The sequence below is a fragment of the Ptychodera flava genome, chromosome 10 (assembly GCF_041260155.1).
Source record: "Ptychodera flava strain L36383 chromosome 10, AS_Pfla_20210202, whole genome shotgun sequence".
Lineage (NCBI taxonomy): Eukaryota > Metazoa > Hemichordata > Enteropneusta > Ptychoderidae > Ptychodera > Ptychodera flava.
The window spans coordinates 38,763,279-38,788,383 of record NC_091937.1 but is presented as its reverse complement, the minus strand read 5'-3'; the positions used below and the strand labels follow the sequence as shown (position 1 = coordinate 38,788,383).

The following is a 25,105-nucleotide window of genomic DNA, read 5'->3' as shown; positions in this document are numbered from 1 at the left end:
AGGATTTTTTCAGACAGTCCAGTAGTAAACGCAATCATGATGAATCAGACATGAAAGAAGAAAGCCTTTCTCCAGGCTATGGTAGGATGGTCACTAGTAGAGTAAAATACAAAATAATAACTTACTAAGTACCTAACTCTGCCGAAGAGGTGTCTGTCCGAAAAAAGTTAGATGACATTATAATTGTGCAAAGGACATCTTTGAAGGAAAGAGGATTCAAGAGAGCTTTCAAAACAGACACCGTAGGATGTGATTTTGTCTACAGTCGTTCTTTGAGTGCGGGCGACAGATGGTTAAACTCGCAGCCATATTGAAAACAAATTATATCATAGATGAATGCGGTAAGTGCGCAAACAGTATGCCATCGCAGGCCAGTGTGGTAAAGGTCTCTTCAAAAGGCGTTTGTCTGGAATTCGTGTTTTTTGACCCTCAAGCAGGTCTGTCTGGCATTTCGTGTTTACCTTTAGAAGGAACACTTGATGTCCTTTTAATGACTTTTTGTCTGGTCAATGTTGACACCGGAAACTCGGGTAAACATGCGACAGTCAGGACAAGAGGAAATGCAAGTTTTCTATTGGAGGGTGGAATACGATCTTCGATCTTAGTTTTTACGAGACTTGATTTGACTTAAAGCGTAACTGTGCTGACGCTGTTGATAGAGTTGTTGCATGTTTGAGTGAAGTAGACTTATAACCTCGAATAACTATAGTATTAACAATCATCATCATCATCATCATCATCATCATCATCATCATCATCATCATCATCATCATCACTTTGTGTACACTTACTGTATCGTCAGAGGAGATGGCTTGGATATACAAACGAAGAAAATCTAACAAATGGACGGAGAGATAGTAGAAGTAGATAATATGAGACAGCGATAGAGAAAAAGAGCAAAAGTACCCATTTAGGCCTGACCCATTCACCACCATGGTTTAGTCCGAATCCGTTGTTGTCAATGTGGACCTGTCTACAAGGAATTAGGGGCGGATAGGTTATAATATGTATAATATTTCGAGATTTCAATCCAATCGTAACTTCCATTTTCAGCTGTTGTCGTTTTTAGGTCTGCAGAAGTGTTCCACGCCGTCGATCCGCAATACATAGAGCAAATCTTCCTCAAACTTAACGACTTCATATTGTCGTAGATTCAATCTGAAGTGTACAACGACCACATAAACAAAACAGTGGTCGCAAGGATAAGCAGTAATTAATTGATAGTTTGCAAAAATTAATCTTTGATATCGGATGATTTTATATTCCAGCTGTTTTGAGTTTATATTCCAACTGTTTTACGTACATAGTTATAGCATTTTCTCGAGTCTAGTCTGAACTAACTGTGATTTATGATTGGGATTATTTGTCGACTTTAACGACTTACTTTTCAATTTAATTAATGTCTCGTGGGGAACTTCCAATTGAATATTTCTAGCTAGCCGTCCAATTGTAGCCTTGAACATCCGGTAACATAATCACAGTTCACTGACCTGTGGTCCAATTAATTTCAGTGTCAAGTTTGGTTCAAACTATTCATTTGGAAACACGCGGTGATCACAATTCCTGCAGCATATTATAGCAATGCCATAGAAGAAATGAAATGTACGGAATCTGATGACGCTGTAGGCTGTAAAATATTGACACGGTATCGCAAAGCCAGATGGTCAGCGTTTGTTATCCATAATGAGATGATCGGGTTACTAACTTATTGTAATACTTACAGTGTTGTGATAGAGTGTTATAACTCATGTCGTCTCGTTCAACTTGATCCTCATTCCTTCTGTTTTTGAGATTTATGAGTGTCAATATACTTACAACCACATTAATTAACCCATTAGTTTCACCTTTGACCGAAGCAAGATATCGCAACCAGTGATATATGGATACGGGATCCCGTTTACCTCTGTGAAGAGACACACGAAAGCTTCGCGAAAATATTACTCATTTCTGTGTAAAACTTCCACTTTCCAACGTTAAGTAACAATTCAAAAAGGCAAACAGTAGGACATTTGCATGCCTTTTAAGATGACCAATACTCTAAATAGCACCCACTACTTGTCAAGTCGGGAATTTTCTGTCGTAATTATTGTATTATGGGTTTTAAGGCTCGAAGAAAATACACAGATTTGGCAAAACTTGCCCCCCCCCCCCATATGATTTTGGTTACGCTCGAAAATACAGATACGACCAGCAGGTTTGAAATAAAGTAGGGCTTGTCACAGGGTTCCTCTGTTTAGTTTTCATTTTTCCATATGTATACAAGGTTATGGAAGTCACTCTGTCGGAAAATGTCTGTCGTCTGTATGTCTGTCTGTCTGTCTGTCTGTCTGTCTGTCTGTCGGTCTGTTTGTATGTGTGTATGTATGTATGTACGTATGTATCTATGTATCTATGTCCGTCCACATCAAAAACGTCAGAACCACAGCACTTACTGTGTAAGTGTTTGTTGTGCAGATGCATCTAGGATTGAGATATGATAGTGCGCAGATGAAAATGTTTGTGCCAAAAATATACAAATTAAGTGGGGAAAAGGTGAACATGGTCAAAAGCCTAGAACTCTGAGTAATGGTCAAATTTTTCTGAGTTTTTAATTCGTAGCTACCAAACGTAGGGCTATGTAAATTTCAAAGTTTTCATAAGAATATCTTCAATTTTGTATTGTTTGTGATTTTTTCTTCTTTATTCAATTTTGTGGCATTTAAAAAATATTCTTATGTGAACCACTTTCCCCGCCGTTTGGAATTTGGCATGAAGGTTCCTTCGAAATGTAGTACTCTTACTTTTTAAAATTTCAAATAGTTATTCAAAATTTACCCCCCGATACTACCCAGGTTCTGTTAAAAGTACTGACCAGTATGATAGTGAGTTTCATATTAATATCAGTAAGATTGGGATCAAAAATGGTAACCCAGTGTCATCGACGCCATTTGTTTCTTTGCTGTTTGTCCATGTTTTTTGTATATTTTGCGGTAAATTATGCAGGTTTCCCAGACCTTGCCGATATAGTTAAAGGGCTAGTAATGCTAACTTTTGATCATTTTTTTCACCATTTTTGTTTTGAATGTGAACCATAATTCCTTGTTCTACTCCCCAACGAATGTTGATAAGCTTATACACAGTATCCAGCTTGTCAATTCAGCCCATACGTAAGTAAACTGCTTTGTTATTGTTGGAAAGTGACTTCTGGTCCGGACTAGAATTCAAATGTAGACAATAATGTATTTTACAGGTATAGACGCTAAGTTGACAAGCTAACTAGTGGGCGTTTCAATATTGTTTGAGGAGTAGAAAAAGAAATTGCAATTGATATACAAAATAAATATAATGAAAAAATAATCAAAAGGTATTTTTGTAGCTCTATACCTTTAGATATTTGTAAAGAGAGGTATATGCATGCGGAGAGATAACAGGCCTGGTAACGTTTATTATACCATTGGGTCCACAAATGGTCTAGACGTCTGCAATCATGGCCTTGCTCCGTTAAGACAAATGGCTCACTCATGCTTGCATTTCTAAGGCCATTGAAATCGCTGTGTACCTCCGTCGAGGCTGTAAAGTTTGGTGACACGTAAGACAGGTGCAAACCCGATATAATAGTTTGCCTCCCGGTTCACACAGTTACTTAATTTTTCCGATAGGAGGATTTTGGCGAAAGTTGGTTTACACACAGATATGTGAGAGAGAGAGAGAGAGAGAGAGAGAGAGAGAGAGAGAGAGAGAGAGAGAGAGAGAGAGAGAGAGAGAGAGAGAGAGAGAGGAGAGAGAGAGAGAGAGAGAGAGAGAGACAGACAGACAGACAGACAGACAGACAGACAGACAGACAACAGGGGGACTTACACACTGATATCAGTGAGAAATGGCGAGAGAAAGGGGAGACAGACAAAGAGATTGATATACAACTTCATGCTGAGTGAGTGAACATTCTGGTTATTTCAAAGTTGTTAGCAAATGTACTTTTGTCGATCTTTTACCATTTCGTAGAAAGCAGACACCATAAATTTATACGACGCATAAGATAGACATAAGTTACTCTTGAATCCTCCCTTTATAAGATTCCAAGGATTCCAATGACTTAATCCTCAATAATATCTCAACTGCGCAGTCGCCATAGCGTTTCAGTACACCATAGGCAAGTAAAAGAGAAGGCAGACAATATATTCATTGCAGTCTTGACGGGTTGTCTGAATGCTAGGGTTCGAACAAATTTACACTAGTCCTCTTATCCACCTACTTTAGTTCATGAGTTGTTTGTATTCCAGCCCTTCAGGCAGAAATCTCGATAGTTTGTGTATCAAAACATTGTCGGCCACTTGTTAGTTCAAGAGTTCCAGTGACATTTCCATTTAGTGACGTGTAAGTTGAAAATTAAATAAATGATAAAAATAACTGAGACCCTTGGAATTGCTTCAAATCGACGTAACAACGGCAAGGATCCGAAGGCAACTGTTTCCCGTTATGCATTACACCTTTGATAAAACTTTCTGATTTCATTCGACATGAAAGCCTCTTGCATGTCCAGTGATTTAAGCGGTAGCATTGTGTTTACCGATCTGCATGTGTCAGATTGCCACTGAACTAACATTTTATAGTAGTTATCTATACCGACATGGAATATCTGATCCATGTGTTATATATATATCTGATATATATATATATATATATATATATATATATATATATATATATATATATATATATATATATATATATATATATATATTTCGCCTCGGGGACAGACATTCGGTTCTCAAATTTTTACAGCACTTTTCTGATCCACCAATTGCGTCGGCTGATTTTGAGGGTCTATGTGTAATAAAGTTTTCACCATCTTATTTTGTGAAAATCGAAAATTTTATTTCTTGCCATGGAGTAAGTTAGGATGGCGGCCATTTTGAATTTCAAATATCGGCAAATTTAAGGTAATTTGTTTCTGTGGTACCACAATTAGCACGGTGACCCTTGATTTGTATTCTGATATTGGGAGAGAATGGTTTAAACTTTCCTTGGGAAAAGTTTAAGCAAAAGTTTGTCTTTTATTTTCGAAGTGCGTACTACTTTAAAAAAAGAAAATATTCCGTTTATGCGCATTTATTTTGAACTGTTATCAATGGTCTATAAGTATTGGCTCATTCTTGAACAAACTGTCTCCCATCGTTATGTGAAAGGTTAAAGTTCATCAATATTGAGTATAATATTAGGTCACTTTAAAGTGTTTGGAACTGTGTATTTTTTTTATTGTGCAATTTCCCCTTCATGTCTTCTTCAGAATCCTACGCGTGTCGTTTTGCTGTGTGTTTGCCACAGTGGATGTCCCTCTCTCGTCCTTTATCCTTTATACATGTCTGTAACACTAAATTGGCATGCACACCGGGTTCATTATGTGAACGGTATATGAGCCATCCAGGGTGTAGCCTACGCTATTACATGTGTATTTTCTGACATCTTATTCGTTCGAAGAAGGAAAGATGTTTGGTATCGCCGTATTTATGTATATAGTATACCAGTCGTGTTAACGTTGCAGTGAAGTTTCCCGTCTCTCATCTCCCTCGTTGGTCTCATGAGAATTTGCAAGTACATTGTCATTTCAAAAAGCCAGACCCCTACCTGTATTCTTGTCAGGGTTATCTTTAGCAGTCTTAGCAAGACTGTACGTGTTTGTAAGCGAGCTATTAATCATTTTGCGAATATGTGGACTTCCCTAGCCTGCAGCGAAACCCCAGCCGCCGCTGGAAAGCCCAGACAACCTGTCTGACCTTGTCAAAGTCCCTTTCTGTTTCTGGTGATAGTAAAGTCGACGATTTCCTGTTTTGTCGCAAGGTTTTCCTCCATCTTGAAATGCTCGATGTCGTCGAATTTCGTTTAATAAATATTTGCACTTTCAAATTTGTTTAAAATCGTCGCTATGGATTCTGATTGCCGTTGTGAATATCAATTTGCCCGTCTTCTTCCTCCGAGTCATCTTTACCCTCTCTCCTCCCTAGCATACCCATGCATACATGTATGTTTGTGTGTATGAATGGATGAAAGACCTATCTCTTGATCGATTATATATATATATACATGTATATATATATATATATATATATATATATATATATATATATATATATATATATGTGTGTATGTATATGTATATGTATATATGTGTGTGTATGTATCTATGTGTATACGGTATGTTTGTATGTCTGTGTATGTATGTATGTATGTATGTATACACCAGCACTACGAGCAAACTATGAGGTTCTGATTGCAGAGCGCTCTCTGATTTCACGGACCGTATTCCTGCATAGGCAGCTGCAACTCGTCGATTGTAATGGTCGGAACATTTAATAGTCGAAGCAGCATGTCATGATCACAAACAACACGTCAGACAACAAATAATCTACCTTTGACAACAAGTCCGACCTTTGTGCTTACATGATAACATTCTCATATTTTATACCAAGCCTAGTAGCCACTTTGTGAAAACACCCGTAAGGCTCAATGTAGTCGTCGATATTCGAAAGACCTTAAAAGTATATTAGAAATTTAAGACTCGACAGCACCATGCAAGTGCATTTGCCTTCCCTTTGGAGGGCCAGATGTCAATATGGTTTGCTGGACAGTTTTTACTTTTACTGGAGAACAGCGGTTATCCAACTGAATGGAGTAGAGAGGTCATCGTGAAACTGAAATAGTTTCTAAATCATTCTTGGAGGCTGCGTTGCATGTAGTGTTCGAGTTCCACTATGGCGTTTAATTTCATCCATACTTACTCCAGACGATTACAAGTAGACGCCACAAAACATTGAACAGATAAGATCTCATTCGAACAGCGCGTGTCCAGTGTCAGCCCACGCAACTTTCGCGTTACTCACACCCCTGTTTACGACAATATTGCCTACTCTTAGATGTCCTGAGAATGCAACACCATTAACCCTAAGAGTTGATTTTATAGAAAGGCGTTAAACTTTGTCACACTTGCAGTAGGAAACTGAACTTTGTCTAACAAATATTGATTCACCATTCATCCGGCGTGCTAGGGTCAAAGGTTACGTCGTAAGTGTTCAATGGATAACCCGAGGTGGTTGCAGGTCATTCTAAGGTCGTGATAACGTTATAATTCACGTGCTAATTGGCGGTTCTGTGCTTATAATTCATATTTGATTGGTTTCGTCTGGGGTTATCACTAGGACTTCGTTCTTTCTCAATTATCCTGGTCATGTCTTGTAGTTAGAAAACAAGACGGAAGAAAAAGGCCGAGTCTGGTCACTGAGAGACAGACAGATATATGTCTTTTGGCGTCGTCGGCAGTGTCTCGCTTGATGGCCCAATCGTAAATTTTGCTGTCGCTCAGCCCTCACCATCTTTCGCAGTCTTTTGATTTCAAAGTCATTGTATAGGCTTTACACTCCTACGCATGAGGCAAAATGTACCTCTGACGTCGTACACCTTTGTCTATATTTTGCCCTGAGAAATTTCGAACCGTGCTAACCGAACAAATGCTTTAGAAGGACAGTGTACGGTCCGGTAAAATGGACAACCACCATACTGTAGAAATTTGAAAAAAGTGTTGGAAACTTTAAGTTGCAGAGTGTCATCAGCTTCTTGTGCAGTGTTTCGTTTATTTAACTTCGCCACCCTGTAGGCTTAGACATTCAAAGTGAGCGCACTCGGCTGTCGACAAATCCACCAGTTCTTAGATCGTGGTCTATTGCAGTCTCAGTCCTATCATTGTACCTCTCTGAAGAGACATAGAAAAGAGGCAAGGGGGACTGTCTGCAGACTAACTAAAAGTCATTCTTCGGAGAACTTTACCGACTTCATCCAGTGAACGTGCAACCATTAACGACTTGCAGAGGTTGTTTGATAAGATTATCTAGTGGCATTAATACCTTGGGAAAGCTTTCCAATACACAAAAACGATTGTCAATTTGGAACATAAATCAAATGTTGAAGATTAAACAGTACGTTTCTCAGTTGTCAATAACTCTGTCTGTGGAGTCCAATTCAAATACAGCGATGTTTCTCTGATAGCAGTACAGGTGATTATAGATTTGTTGCTATCGTTACAAAACGTGAAAGCGGGATGCATTCTCCGTGCCATTGCAGCTTTGTGAAATTCGTGGAGGATGGGTTTGCACCGATATTCACATGCTATACAGCGTCTACAACCGTTTCAATGGAATGAATTGAAGACAATGTTTGACTTCCTCTCATAACATTTTCCACTATTAGACAAATGGTCATCTCCATAGGATCTGCGTGACCTTTCTGTAAAATCTCCTCAATTAGTCAAAATGTACAGACAGATAGACTAGATAAGAATCTATTGTACTTGTGACGTTCTGAAGTATTTTCAGTGTTCCCAAGACTGCGATGTGTTTACCCACGTTGACAATTCTGACGTATGTGAAGTCCCTTAGGAAATAATTACACTTTCATGATTGCACAGTCGCACAGATTTGCTGGATTTATTTGTTCCCGGCATTGTGGCATGTTGACCTTCTTCATACAATCGCTTTGTCAGTTGTTCCAGATAACTTTGCCTGGAAACTCATTTCATTTCTAGACCACCGTCTGATAAATGGGTGCGATGCGGCATAGCAATTTAAGTACCTCCAGATGTAAGGGTGTTATTCTGAGGCGCTGGCAGTTATCATCAGGAGCAGCTGGTGTTTGGTGGGATGCCTCTCTCCTACAGGTTTTAGCACAGATAGTAGAAAAAAAATCTATTGTTTCGGACACTGCGGTCGGGAAAAGCTCCCATGAAAGGATATTCACTAAGAAGTGTCTGGTGCACATTTATGTAAGAGTCTAAATTTAGAAGCTTTTACAAATGTAAAGGAACTTTAAAAACCACAGCTTACGCGAACCGATATTTGTGTTTATGCTTAACGCTGTTTTTTGTATTCATCTACTTATTGGCTCATGGATTTTTGACATATATGATTGGCTCAAAGCATGTTGATTTTTAGCACAGGTGAACACTTGGCACGTCTAACTGTTACGTACAACGAAAACTTGAAAACTAAAATAACAACAATTATTTTTGTTCTTCATTGCGTATTTCAGGGTCGAGAGTTGAAGAGCATCGATGTTCTGGTATTGCAACCCTGGTCAAGTTCTAGCCAATCGCTGCAAGACGAAGCAAACAGGTTCCTGACTTACATCAACACTCCGCAGGTAACACGTAACAGTAAAATAGGGGATTAAAAAAATTCACGGTCATCCGATGTACAGTACAAATATTTCCTGCACGTATTTACAAATGTAAAAGTAAATTCCAGATAATCTGATTAGAAACCGTGAGCGAGCTCGTTCACGTACAAAGCACCCAACCGAACGCATGGTGGCGCTTGTCAAGAACAAAAAAACGTTGCTCGGCTGAGTTTCACATTGCGCACGGGTAACCCATGTGTCATATTATGTGTTCTTTGCACCTTATTACCTAAAAGGAGCCATGGTGATGCAATGCATATATTTTTAATGAAGGAAGCATACTTGTAGTAAAACCCTGTCGAACTGAAACTCCTCCGGCCAATGCAGGGTATGGAAATCGTATTCTTCCAACTTGAAGCAGTTGTGTGCAACAAAGTCAACTGTAACGTTTAACTTGCTAGACTGAAAGTGAAAATTGGTCAGGTACATACAAGAAAACTCCCGTCCCAAGTAAATGGAAAGGTGCCTTAATTTGCCATCTTGTTTTGATGACGTCATGTGTCATGTTCTACAGTCGCTTGCAGGATATCATGGCGGCAAAGTTGCACCCTAATTTTACTCGAACGGATAATATGAAGCTTTCAGTCTTTTGGATGAGACGATTCTTATACTCCTTCTCAGGTGGAATTGAAATGGCTTCATGGAGTATTTGAAGCATATTTGCATGTTCCATACTTGACTACCAATGTCTGTTGTCGCTTGAACTCCTTGCTTCCTATGGAGCAAGCGCCCAGATGTCGGTCATTAATTAAAATCTTCAGATCGACATGAACAACTGTTTCAAATCCTTGTTGAAATGGAGAGGTCGCGATGTTATAAGATGAAACGGCTGTTCCATGCTATCCCCGTTGAAAACCCAGCGATACAGTCTTCAAGGAAGAACCAGCTGTACAAAAATGCCATCTTCCTACCAAAACATTTCAGTCATAGTGAGCAGAACATGCAAAGTGATCATCCAAGTTGACTTTAATGAACCCACACTGTGTTTTGCAATTACATTATTTTATTAGAAAACATGCACTTGAAAGATTCATTTTGCTCGGTAAAGTGAAAGATCATATCATTTGTTGTTCAAATTATGTTTGCTATTACAATTTTATGCGGGAATTTGTAGTTATACAATTTAGGCGGGAAAGTGTAGTTACAATTTTCGTAGTGGGGAGGGGGATGCATGGTTATGACACAGCATCATATCTGCGTTGATATGAGAAATTCCCCTTTGCGATCAGATGTAACGACTTCATTTTAAAAGCGATATCTGGCTGGTTAATGAGATATTAATGTATTTAAGGTAGTATGCTCCTCAGAAGTAAAAGACTTAAACTTTTGCTCAAATTTTCCTTAAGGAATTTTTCAACCATTCTCTTTCAAAATCAAGTATAAACATCGGGGGTCACCGGGCAAATTTTGGTACCAGTGAAACAAATTACCCAAAATTTACTGATATTTGAAATTCAAAATGGCCGCCATTACTGTGTTATCTCTATGGAGAAAACTAAAAAATTTCGATTTTCAAAAAACTAAGACGGTGAAAGTTTTTCTTACTCAAATGGCTTTAAAATGAACCCCCACAAGTGGTAGATCAGAAAAGAATTGATAAAGTGTGCGAGTCTGAATATCTGTCCCAGAGGCGCATTCTACCTTAAATTGAAAACATTTTCCCTCCCATTTCAGGTACGATGTAGAGATGTTCGCGAGGTCGGGAAAGAATACCGTCCAGATGATGCGAAGAACGCCACCTGGCACTGGAGAGTTTGCTTTGATCCCAAGATGAAGGTCACAGCATTTCAAGGTCACTGGGAGGACATCCAGTGCCTTGTTTATTCATTCGGGTGAGTACTGCAATCAAACCGAGAAAAGAAATTCACAATTATGGTCATAAGCAAACGATTCAAAACTATGTCGTAGTGCCACCCTTTTCGTGCCAAGCACAAAACTTCCCTCCATCATAGCCTTCCAATACTGCTGTATTGCTACAAGTATATTATTACACACTCTTTATAACTCAGCTTTTTAGAAAATAGTTGGACATTTTTGGAAATTTTAGTCGAAAAGGAACATGGCGTTGCAAAATTAAAAACATCTAGTGCCTAGTCTTTATACGGGCCATAGCGAGCACCACTTTATTACCGCTAGTGGCCGTGCTTTACCAAACACATCACTATTTCCTCCTGACTCCGCAAATAGCACTGTATTTCTGGTAACGTACAGTCCCTCGGGGTAGACAACAAGCACTGTAGCCCTCATGACTATCAACCATGTAGGGCCTAATACTGTAGGTGCTCACTAAATCAGAAAGCGACATAATACTTATCATTCTCAATGCCCTACAGGACGGACCTAAACGACAGGGGGTTCGACATGGGCATGTCTGAGCTCGGATGCGAAGTACACGCATTTGTGCCATCGCGGAAGATAGCCAGTCAGTCAGCGGTTGCTGACCATGGTCAGTTGGTTGTACATCATACAAGCTTAGACTGGAAGGACAGTATGTTATCCCGCCATCAAAGTGGCCAGTGGAGAACGCGTAGACTTATAGGCATAATGGATGATCTGGGTCACCAACAGGTCAGAAATAATACATTGTGTCATCTTGTTCGTTTATCTTTTGAAAATAATTCCGATAGTTTCAACGCTATCCTTTGACTTCAGATGCAAGATTATTTTCATGAACGGCTTTAGTTGTAAAGGAATGGGATAGGTAACCATGACAATCCATCTATGAATTCACTTACATCGTCCGAAATCTATTAATCCTTGTCTTCACCTTTAGATCTACACTATAGGTCTTTTTTCCCTTTATAGTGGTGTATTTGATAAATCCTCGACTAAGTGTCCTTAAAACAGCCTGCTAACATCGCAATCATAAGTGATTCAATACATTGTATGACTGGCCCTTCTTAGGCCTGCAAGGGTAAAATGGTATACACATAAGATAATGGATCTTGCTGTCAGTGAGACAAACTAGTAAGTGTTGTGTTCATAGTCAGCTGTTAGGAAACGAAAGAAAATTTTAAAACACATCAATTTTGCAAGATTTCAATGTCATGAAACATATGCAGTTTGCGCTTTCAGTTCTTTAAACTTTACATTTCCGTCGGTTTTATTTATTGTCTATGATTCTGATAAGTATTTTGTGGTTCTTGCCAGGTTGACATTCTTCGCGCTGACCTAGGGAGCTCTGAGTGGAAGGTTTTGGAAAATATCGTGACAGACGGCACCGTCAAGAGAATACACCAGCTCCTTGTTAAAGTGTACGTACACTGGAGCGGATTTGAAGTGACTGGCTCCGACGCCAGCATCGTCAGATACTGGTACAGCATATTGAAACGGCTAGAAGGCAGCGGATTCAAGCTGTACTCGGTCACCAGGGACGATGTGTTGCCGCAAAGGTTTCTGGGGAAAGACCAGTTCAACGCCAGTTGCTGTTACACGCTCAGTTGGCTGAACACACAGTGGAATGGCGGCCTGAGATAGCAGTACTGTGACCAATCCCGACTTGAATAATTTGTATAAAGTATGAGGCCTACTGGTAGCTTGGTTTATAGTTTCTGTCCTGTTTGCGCATCACTTGTTTCTATATTTTGTACTGCAATATTACCAGAACAATTTTAGGCTAAGGCAGGTGAGCGTTTATCCATAAGCGGCAATATTTTGCTTCAGTTTAAAATATGTTTCGGTTGTCTTTTTACCAAGATGTTAGCGCTAAAATATGCGAGACAGAATGGTTTACCCCACCGGGGCACATTTTGCTGGAACCTTTCACACATGGGACGTGGTGACAAGGTGCAGTTTTCTAAAATAGATGCATAATGTCATAATATCATTGGAACAGCCAGCTGATGTTTGGAAAAGTGCAATGTCTCTGAGCTGAACATTTCAAAGACCCACCTTTAGAGTCTGAAAGCGTTGCATACCTACCATTCCCAGCTTTTGTAAGAAGTGGCCGGTACTTCAGTTCTTGAACCAACCACTTTTGCACATCGTCCAGTAAACGATGCCCCACGTTAGTTCGACAACTAACGTCACTGCTACTGCATTTCTTCAATTCGGTTGGATGTCAGGCCGTCTCGTTGATCCGATGAACTCATCGAACATGACATTCCAAATATGGATAAGATAAAAGTGTGCCTCCATGAGGTCAGAGGTCATGAACAGATGATAATCGACGATTGAATCTGTTCCCATGGTCTATTTGATTGAGTGTACTTCATATAGAAATTAGTGGTTAAAGTGCTTCGAGTCTGCGCGCTGTGTAAAAGATTGACCGAGAGAGACAGAACTACACGATGCAGTTTGTAAGTAACGATTTTTAAACTCTGCGACTTGTCAGTAAACAGAATTTTGCATTTATCTAAACAAACGTTTGCCCACTATCGTTTTCTGCCTATTGTTGTTATTATTATTACAGATACGGTGCTATAAAAAACGAGAGACGAACACAGAGAGCGAAATGAAACGATATCTATCGAAAGCTTTCAACAAATCAAAATATTCAAAAAAACTTCGTGATCAATATTTACAGAACGCGAAAGGAAAACAGAAATGGTTATTGATCAGTGCAATCTTTGCATGTGAGAGACGCATGCGTGATTGAAGCTAGATAGATAATCTCCGATGCAGCATGTGGTTGACTTTGAACCTTGTTATGGTGTTAAAAAGAATGTTACATTGTATTTTTCGAGCGTTTTCACCATTTTCTGCAGCAAAACATTTCCATATGGTTCTTTGCCCGTCAGTGTGGTACATTATCATTTTGCCATGTATTACGCTCTGAAACAATTTTATTTCGATTTCGATTTCAAGTCGACCATCCTATTCCATTGCATTAACTTTGAAAGGAACTGTAAAGGCGTTCTAGGACGTTCTGCAAGGAACAATAGCTGTAACGTTTGGTTAAAATTTCATTATCATTGTTCCGTAAGACAAGTATGTTTCTTCTTTTCCAAAGTGCGTGGAAATACGAAGAACTAGTACTAACCATGACTCGCAATGCACCATGTGATATGTAGTTGTTGACAGGCAAAGTCTGGTTCTGGATAAAATTCAGTAATGTTGTCGACGATGATATAATACATCATCTTATATGAGTACCCAAGAATATAAGTAAAGATTTTTCCAGTGTGTGCGTGTGTGGTGTTTAACAACAACCAAATTGTAACCAGTTTTTCTTTTCGGAAATGGAAGAAAATAATACCAAGTATGCTCACAAAACGTTTATTATATCACAGATGTCAGGGCTTGACAATTCCTATCGCCCGACGCCCGGGACAAGTGAAATTTACGTTCGGGCAAGTCAAAAATAAAATCTGGTCGCCCGCCGGACAAGTTGTTTATACAACTTCTGGCGCAATCAACGCGAACCTAAGTTGCGGTGTCGCCCGATTTGCGTTGTCGTTCACACAAAATAAATGTCAATCACTGACTTTTTTAGATACAATTGTGACGTTCTTCCGCGATTCATTTGCCGACTCACACAATGTTGCAATTTTTCGATGATCGACATGAAATTGTTTCATCGTCCAATTAAAAAGTTGCTTAAAACTTGGCGTAAACAGCATTTCTTTGTTGTATGCTGACTGCTCCGCCCCAACAAATTAGGTAAAAAATTGCAAAACCCAATGCCATAGTGCTTATTGGCAATCGACCGTGCTGTACTTCAAAATCATTTATGCGGCCTCGCGAGGTAGACGAACATTGTTGGCAGATAGTTTGTGGAGTGATCGCTGTAAATATGAGTATTTTACGGTAATATTTCCACTAATGCAAACAAGGCATTGTGCATTTTCGCGAGCCAGAGCGTAATTTCCGCTCCGCAGACCTACGCAAAAACCAAGCAATGTTGTTGCCGTAAAGAGGCACGTAGTTTACGACGATGGGCATTGTGTAACTCTGAGAAACGACATTGTGATGATTTACGACGGCGCATCGACGACTCGATGTGATGATCGATGTTTCTGACAAAAGATCTAAACATAAGCGTTATGATGAGGAAAAACGCCGTAGACGTTATCTGCCGAAATGGAATTTGGAAAGCACAGTGGCCTTGGTTGAAATATGACGGTTCCAAAATGTTCAGTACGTCGTGTCTCAAATACCCCACCATTGCCAAAGCATGGAGGTAGGAAGAGACTACCTCCATGACCAAACCAAGCGAAATGCTTTTCTTGACAGATACGACATGTTTCGCGTTGAATCGATAAGGTCTCACGAGTTTAGTCAACCGCATTTGGACTGTTTGGCGCATCGCAGATGAGATCGTGACGACGACAATGATTGTGGAAATTTTGTGGGTCCCGCTGAGCCCGATAGTACGGTTTCACTTGCCAACAATCTGATCGCATGCACTCGCAATGCGTGAACCGAATGACGACGACCAGCGACAGAAACTGACCAATCTTTTTACGACGGCATTTATGTTTGCCAAAAACAGGAAGCCGATGTAAGATATGTACCTTCAAATTCAATGTTAGCTCTGCGTACAGGTCTGTGAGTTCCTGGCGTTATACGGCCTCTTGTGGTGGAGGCCGTATGACGCCGGAAACACACAGACCATACGCAGGCCTACTTCAATGTAAACTTTTGAAAAAAATCGGCGTCAACATCGGCGAAAATTACCAAGATAAGAAAGCCCTGAAAGCCGCTACGGACTTCGTCGCAAGCAATTTGGTCTTGATTATTACAAATGGAGGACAAGTAAAATTTTTGAGAGGACAAGTGAAATTGAAAATCCACTTGTCCGACGGACAAGTGAACTGGAAAAAAAATTGTCAAGCCCTGGATGTGCCATCATCAATTATAGTATATTTTAGCACCAACAAGGGACTATGCGTGCTCGAGTGCAGGTGTCTTTTGCCCAACATCTACAGAGCAAATGATCTTCTGCTTCGACAGTACATAGTCCCTTTCAGGGGCTAAACTGTATTATTTATCACGTGCCTGTCTCACGTAATTTTCATGTCGAATGTTTCTTTGGTACAGATTGTAAATACAATTTTATCATATGCTTAAAGGGCGGTGGTCGTCGGAACGGCGCTGAAAGGTCGCTAGGGACCCCTACGACCGATATAAACACTGTATCCAAGCTACGTTGGTGATTGATGAAAGGTAAAACATGTTGTCTTAATGTACATTGTAAAATTTAAATGTTGCTATTTTGACATGATGCATCTATATATAGTGCATGAAATACAATGTTTGTAAACAAGAAAGTTGCACGTGCGCCGTTTCGACGACCACCACCCTTTAAATTCCATACCAGATAATAGCATGTAGAACAATTTTCGGCATTACACGGGAATGAATATATTTGAATCACTGCTGCGCGTCTTATTGATAGTTCCGGGTCAGTTGTCGTCAAGACGAGACAATGCGACTCGGTACGTCATCAACAGGTTACTATTGTGGGGTTCTACATTCATTACTGATATATGAGGTACATAAAGCTGCTTTTCTACCAAATTAATTTTATATTTGATTACTTTGGTAATATTAAACGTAATGAGTTTATTCCATTTGCTGACTTTTCGAAGTGGCTCTGTGATTTTGCATTGGAAAAAAGCGTGGAACATCGTATTCAGTGATATAAAAGCAGTTGGCACTCATACTCGGCAACAACAGTTCTAAACTCTCGCATATTATTTACTCAAGCAAGATGTAAACCATTTTTCTCTTAAAATCAAGAATAAAAATCAGGGGTCATAATGCACGCTTTTCGATTAATATAGTGAATTGTGTCAAATTTACGAATATTTTGAATTTTTTAATATAAATGCATTGAAAATGACCACCATTCTCAATATCGATACACTTGGGGAAATCTCATTTTCTGTTTTCTTAACACAATACTGAATTCTAATTTATGTGCTTTAATATTGATCGACATAAAGTGAGATAAAGATTTTACAGATGTTTGGAGTCCGTGAAATCTATTTTCATGGCGCATGAATTCCGTCCGTGTTTCTTTCACGATGAGGAGGGTCGAAATTATGATATCCATGCGAATCCAGCCACTGTATATGCTGAATACTTTGCATTCTGTAGCAATCTCTTCTGCAAAACATTTACCCTGTGAGATGTAATACCTTTCGATGGAAGCTTTAACGTGACATCGAACAGTTTTTGGACGTTTGTAAGTTTATCATCGATAACTGACTTCAAGTTGTTGAACTATTTAAGAAGATTATGTACCACCCTGACGGGCTAACTTTCTGAATATCATAAGCTATTTACAAAATAAAAACAAAATAAAATCAAATTCTATGCAAATAATGTGTCAGATTGGTGTATTATTCCTGATTGTTTTCAGAATACAATATTAGGAGATGCAGGCTCCTTTTAGGAAACTTTGCAATTTACTTCACTTTGGAGAACAGCTACATTTCAAATTCTTTCTGGTAAGTATCATAAACTGATGAGCTATACATATATACTTTTTGATGCTGAAGTCTGAAAATCTAAAAAAGATGTATGATGACTTCAAGGTAAGTATTCTTAAACTCGTCTGTTTCTTATCATCAGCTACAATTTGCAACCTATCCCTTCCATCACCGAATAAAGTTAGATATAACTTGTATTTTCTGCAACAAAGTCTTACCGAGCAAGAGGGAAAGTGATTTGATGATGTAAGGTCCTTGTCAGAGATGTAGGTCACTGTGTTGCGGATGTGGTGCCTTGAGTCTAAGAACTATAACAATTAAGACATCGAGGTAGCGATAATAGATGGATCTGTGAACTATTTATATTGGATATTTTACAGTTTAAGGTAGTATGCGCCTCGAAAGTGAAAGACTTAAACTTTCCCTTAAATTTTCCTGAATGAAATTTTCAATCATCTTCTTACCAAATAATTAAAAAAATTGGGGATCACCGTGCAAGGTTTGAAACTAGCGAAACAAATTGCCCGATATTTGAAATTCAAATTGGCCACTATCCCTGTGTTAACTCTATGGGGAAAAATTTAAATGTAAGATTTTTGAAAAACTAAAACCGTGAAAGGTTTTCTTTCCCCAACAGCTTCAAAATGAGCCCCACAAGTGGTAGATCAGAAAAGAATGGTAGAAATTTGACAGTCCGAATATCTGTGCCCGAGGCGAGTTCTACCTTATAGCACAGACAAATAGAAAGACAGACTTGCAATGCGGCACGCTGTTTGATCCATGGTCGTCTCGATAAACTATGGTCTTTTCATATTAAAATGAGCTTCACAGGTGTTAAACGGTTTGGAGAATTGCACAAAATTATGCGAAAACTAGGACGAGATGGCATCTTGCTGCCAGTCGCGCAGCAACCATACTTAGTTTGTGTGCTCTAGGGGCAGAAACACTGCTACACGCCAATGAAAACATAACACGCAAGCAGTTTCATAAACATGTCCTTCCATGAAGAACTTATAAAAGACGATATGGCTGACCGTAAACCATTGAGTAAAACTAGACAGTATCGATAAAAGACTTTCAAATTTGGTTCAAACACACTCATAATATATTCATAAAAATGTGAGAGGAATTTCAAAATGGTATAACTCACCTCCCTGAAGCTCACAACTGTCCCGTTTTCGCCAGCAAGCCAATTCCGCTCAGCAAACGAAAACAACAACACAATTTTTGCCAAACATACTTTCGCTTAAAAATTGGCGAAAATCCGGAAACTACCGAAGGATGCATGGTCGGCACTCTTCGGAAAAGAGACTTGAGAGCTACCTCAGGCGAGGCGTACATGGAGGGCTTATGTAACCGCTTCACACCTTGAACAATACCCATCGCTAGTCTGTCTCTCTATTTGTCTGTGCTTATAGGTATACAGTCAAGTCACCTATATATGGTCAAAGGGGCGTTCATTAGTATTCAAAATGCCAATGTGAGGGCGCTGTTTTTAAAAAGCTGCCATCCGCTTAAAATATATTGGTTAGATTTTCTCTTTCTATGGTAACTGTGGTAAAATTGGAACAGTTGACAGTATACCTTAAGGTAGAATGCGCCTTGGAGAGTCTGAGATAATTGAACTCACAAATTCTTAAAATTCTTTTCTGATATACCAATTGTAACCCAAAATATTTGCTGTGGGAAGCCGATCTCGTACCGGAATCATGATCTCCATCAACATGGATTGTATCATCCGACCTCTTCACGGCATAACCCATTACAATTTCTTATCCAATCACGATGAATGTCTAACCCAATCCTTGTATCGACTTATCATCTACATCAAAACTAGCAAGAGGTATTCTGTTTCACTGGGTAGAGGCCAATTATACCATATGCATGTCTACTTCAACTTGATATTAAGATGTCAAAGATACGTTATAAAACAGTTTTATGCATCCATTGATGTGTAGAGTGAGGTGACGAGATAAAGTTAGAAAATATTGTCCTCTCAAGCAATAAGAATCGAGGACCCGATCGTGTGCACCCCCCTCCCCCCGCGGAAAAAACTTTACGCCGTCGGACAGCACAAATTTCCGACTTGTGAAATTTTTTCCGTCTTTTGTCTTGAAATTAAAATAAATAAACCTGCTTTGCACATTAAGCTGATATTTAGGCATATAATTGACGTTATCTCAATAGCAGGTCAAAATAAAGTTTTGGATGAAACGCCTCCATGCGTAGGTAGAATCTAATCCTCAAAAGATAACAATATTACATTATTTCAAGAAGGCATTTAGCTAAGAAACGATCGGGTATCGCTTTAACATTTTCTCCAAAATTAATCGGGACCAAAAACCCGACCGTGTGCCGCCACAATTTCCCAGAGTGTCTGATTTTTTCAGTTCTTCTCTTGAAATAAGTTGCTTTGCAGATTCAGCTTATATCCAGGCATATATTTGAACTGTTTTTCCTTTCTGTGCCCTGTCCATGCTTCTCCCAATATCGTTGGAACCTTTGTGGCGATTTGTTCACTACAATGCGGAGTGCTTTGATTACAAACGAAGATAGCCCGTGACAGCTGCCGTGAGGAAAGCAGTACCGGAGTTTGAGTTTTCCGACATGCAGACATTCTTGCTGATCTTGATATTAAGATGTGAAAGATACCTGAAAAAACCAGTTTTATGCTCCCGGGGATGAGTAGAGTGAGGTGACGAGATAACGTTTGAAAATGCTGTCGCTCTCAAGGAAGCAGAGACGAGGACCCGACAGTGTGCGGGCGCTCTTGTCCCTGCCACCGGGACTCGGAAAAAAGCCGCCGGAGCGCATAAATTTTCCATAGGGGCCGCACCTTCCCTTTTTTTTCTCTCTCTCGAAATTCAAATAAATAACCCTGCTTTGCAGAGTTAGCTGATATTCAAGCATGCAAATGTCATCTTCTCAATATATAGCCACCAAGCAGATCTTTTTTGCATGAAAATCCTCAGAAACTTAGGTAGGCCCTATAGACTTTATTTATTCCACTCAAACAATATTATATTTATAATTCTTTCCAGGAGACATTTAACTAAGAAACAACCGGGCATCAGCTGAGTATTTCTCCAAATTAATCGGGACAGAAACAGCGAAGCATGATATGTGTAAAACTTCTTAACTTCAGTGAACTTGTAAGGTTGATTATTATACATCTACCATCGAGAACAATAGAATTTAGCAGCGTGCGCTAAAAAAGCCGTACGGAACTCGCGTCCGTTCCGTATGGCACGGTTTCAAGGCGCCCCATTCCCTGCGGCTGTATCAGCGCGTTCACTGTAGAACGGTTTCAAGGGACCACTTGGACGAGTGCCAGAACAAGTCTCGCGCGCGCTCTGTACGTACGTATGTGTGTGTAGTGCACACACTCCAAAACTTGCAGAAGCGCTTCCGAGGTAGCGTTCCACACTGGCGCGATAAAATCGGAAGAAAAATTGTTGACATAGCACGGAAACGGTCACTACTCCGACATTTTGATGCCCCGATCAGGAATGTAAGATGTATAATACCGTACTCGTCCGAGTATAAGCCCCCGGTTCGGCAACACTAAACAGCGGTAAAACTAGGGGAGGGGCTTATACTCGAGCAACCCCATGTTATCTGGCATGGACGCTTAATTTATGCTAATTTTATGCACGATTTTTTTCAACACCACTCGATCTTTCTATCGCTTTCAAAATCGACTTACACATCCAAAGAAATTGATTGTACAATCTCTGAATACAGAAGTGACATTTTGGTGAAATTTCAGCGTCGAAAAAAAACCCAAACTTGAAACAAAGACGTCATGTATGCTGCTGATCAACAGTAATGTGATTGTGAACAGGCATGCATTGCCCACACGGAAAGGCAACTCAATATTCCAATATCAAACAGTCTACATCTTGTGAAAACAACAACATAGCAGTGAAAATTGTAATAGTCACCAGGAAAAGTCTTCACAAATGAAAGGATAATTGCTTCAAACAAAAGAAGCTGCACGTTTCAAGCATGAAAACATCGTGGCCGTGAATGAAAATAAACAATGGCGGACGTGAGTGAGACTATTCTATTTAGGCGACGGGGGTGAGTAGGGTCAAATAATCAAGATAGTACTGGAAAAACGTGTCATTTTCATACGATATTGTCAAGGGAACTCCAGTTTCCCATTGTTTTAACATCTTTTAATGGTTTCTTTATTATCTAAAATTAATTTTACCAAGTTAAATGACCAAATATACTCTCCTAACCTTTCTGTATTTGAGTTACACTAGGGTAGGGGCTTATACACGGATGTAATGCATTTTCTAAAATCCTCTAAAATCAGTAGGGGGGGGCTTATACACGAGCAGGGGCTTATACTCGGACGAGTACGGTAATAAGGTTATTACGAAAATACTGCAAAGGATGCACTCGGACATTGGCGCCTCGCATCGCCCTCCGCTTCGCGTCGGGCGATACGCTGCGCCAATGTCCTCGTGCATCCTTTGCGATATTTTCGTAATAACCTCATATTATTTTTTGTGAACCAATGTCGATCCCAAGTGCTGACACTTGTTTGTTGTTTTGTTTAGTTTTTGCGTCTTGTCTAAGCTAGCTTCTTCCAATAATGGTGAAATCTCTGCCATGCGGAGTGCTTTGGTAACAAACGAAGATAATCCGTCAGGAAAGAAGTACCTGGATTTGATTTTTCTAACTTGCAGCAATACTTGTTTAATTTGAGTTTAAGATCTAAAAGACACATATCGTAAGAAAATAGTTTTAGTTCCCAATATGTGTTTCAATGCCTACGGAACCCTTGCAGATATTTGTTCTCAGTTTTGAGCTGTGAATTGTTACCTTAGAAAATAGCCAGCTAGGAAAGTAGTACCTAAGTTTGAATTTTCGGACAAGCCGACATTCTTGTTCAACTCCATATTAAGATGTGAAAGATATGTGATAAACCCGTTATAAGTTTCATGGATGTGTATAGACTCTCCACAGTCGCTGTGCCTCGTTTTGTGCGCGCCCATGATGGGCCTGCATTCGAAGGCTACGCTATGCAGCTGTGAGCACGCGCTGCCAGACACAGCGACTGTCGGTTCTTGCAAGTATATGAATATTCATAAGGGTAGTGACGTCAAAAGAAACACCTATCTAACTGAACGAAGAGAATATATACTAGTAGCCGGTAGACCTATATACGCGGTATGTTTTTATTTTTCATTTTTCATTTTATTTGGCTATGCTACCTGTCATTCTTGTTTTGATTAACGGATGTGTGGAGTTCTATAAAGTACCCGGATCAGGCAGAAATCCGACCGGTCGCTTGCAAGAACGTCCAGACCCTGGGATTCGCGTCGCGTCTCTGAAGGGCGCGCGCGTGTTCCAACAGGGAAGAACGTGAATCGCAGGGTCTCTGCCAGACTAGGATGTGTACTGTGAGGTGACGAGATAGCGTCAGAAAATGTTGTCCCTCTCAATGCAAGTAGTCGAGGACCCGAACGTGTGCGGGCGCTCTTGTCCGCGCCTCCGGAAAAATGCCGCCGGAGCGCACAAATTTCCAAAAGTTGGGCTGCAGTTGGGCTGCAGCTCAATATTTTCCCCAAATTAATCGCTACATAAACTGCAAAGTATAATCCGTAAAACTTTTTTACTCCAGAGTAGACTTGCAAGAATGATGACCCAGAGTTACCCCGTTGTTTTTGTTTACTGTCTAAACTTCTTTCATTATTTCCAAGATTTGTTCACTGCAACATGGAATGCTTTGGTTACAAACTAGGATAGAAAGTTAGGAAAGCAGTAGCTGAGTGTGAGTTTTCTAACCTTCAGCAATACTTGTTCAATTAAGTTTAAGATGTAAAAGACTCGTGAGCTTAAGAAAATAGTTAGCGCCTAATATGTGTTTTCGATGTCGATGGAACCCTTGTAGACATTGTAATTAGGTGAAGGACAACATTTTCAGCCCATGATAGGATGTTGAGCACTATTGTCATCTTATTCTGTTACAGAATGGGTTTTTCACCATATTCTGCACCAATAAGGATACCTTCACGAAAAATGGTGAGGGGTGTGGGGGCTGGATGAATCATGATTGAAATCTTATTTTTTTTCCTGAACCCCTTTAAATACCCTCAAAAAGTTCCCAATCTATATGATCAAAATTTTTCAAGTTTCCCCTCCCCAAATTATCATTTATTTATTTGGGATGCATGCACAGAAAAAATAAACATGTATTGAGCAGTTCTGCTTGGAGATGTTCTATACTACCTGGTGTTATACCTCAGTGAACTCTCATTTACATATACATCGACATCTCGCTGTACAAACGAAAATGTAAATAGAGTTCATTGAACCCCTCCCTTTGTCAGACACCAGAGTTTGAGTACATCGATTGATGAGGTGTGTTTAATCCAAGAGATTAATATTTTCAGAACACCCCTCTGAGATAGATATTCACTCTCAAATTTCTAGAATTCTTTTCTGTTCTACCACTTGAGGGGGCTCATTTTAACACTCTTGGAGAAACGAAAACTTTTTACGATCTTAGCTTTTTGAAAAATCCAAAATTTAATTTTTCTCCATAAAGTTAACACAGGGATGGTTGCCATTTTGAATTTCAAGTATCACAAAATGTTTGGTAATTTCAGTAGTTCTAAACTTTGCATGGTTAACACTAACTTCTATTGCTGATTTGGTAAGAGAATGGTTGAATGTTTCATTTAGGAAAATTAGAGCAGAAGTTTAAGTCATTCACTTTCGAGGAACATACTACCTTAATTGGTTTCCGTTTTCTTAGCATGAGTACAGTTTTGCATATTTGAAGGATGATTACACAGGCTTTGAAGGTAGCTTTGCTAATGGCAACAGTGTCAATACATTCACCTTCAGGTAAAAAAGGAAATACTGTTCAGTGATTACAATGGTACGCGCCTTCAAAGGGATACAGTCGTCGGAACTGCGCTCAAAGGTCGCATGGGACCATAGACAGTAGAGGGGGGTACTGTCTATGATGGGCCCATACGACCCATGTAAACACTGTATCCAAGGTGCGATGGCGATTGATGAAAGTTAAAACATGTCTGTCATAATCTACATCCTATAATTTAAACGTTGCAGCTATGATAATGAGGTGGATGTAGATAACATGCACGAAATACATGTTTGTAAACAAAAAACTTGCATAGGCGCAGATCCGATGACTGTTTCCCTTTAAATTGAAAGACTTCAACTTCAGCTCAAGCTTTTTGTAAGGAAAATTTGAATCATTCTCTTTCAAAATCAAGAACAAAAATCAGGGCTGATTGTGCAAAATTTTCTACAGTTAAATGGATTATCCAACAGTAACATACTCTTGAAATTCAAAATGGTCGTTATGGGAAAAATATTAAATTTTCGATTTTTTACAAAAATAAGCTGTTGAAAAGTTCAGTTGTTTCACGCACTTCAAAACGAACCCACACAAGTTGTAGACCAAAACAGTTTTGTAATAGTTAAGAGTCCAAATGTCTGTCCCGGGGTGCATTATGGCTTAAATCTAATTATTCATA

General features: G+C 39.5%; 1 protein-coding gene across 5 annotated transcripts in view; it reads left to right on the top strand.

Annotated features, from left to right (window-relative positions):
• LOC139142724 (probable methyltransferase-like protein 24) overlaps window positions 1–17,472 on the top strand; it is a 40,504-nt gene extending 23,032 nt beyond the window's left edge. For all 5 annotated transcript variants that reach the window (XM_070712828.1, XM_070712827.1, XM_070712826.1 and 2 more), the window contains 4 exons: window positions 9,055–9,165; window positions 10,876–11,033; window positions 11,535–11,769; window positions 12,352–17,472. In XM_070712828.1, coding sequence (XP_070568929.1) covers window positions 9,055–9,165; window positions 10,876–11,033; window positions 11,535–11,769; window positions 12,352–12,678 — 831 coding nt within the window. In that variant the 3' untranslated portion in view covers window positions 12,679–17,472. The remainder of the gene's footprint in view (window positions 1–9,054; window positions 9,166–10,875; window positions 11,034–11,534; window positions 11,770–12,351) is intronic.
• The last annotated feature ends 7,633 nt before the right edge of the window (window positions 17,473–25,105 follow it).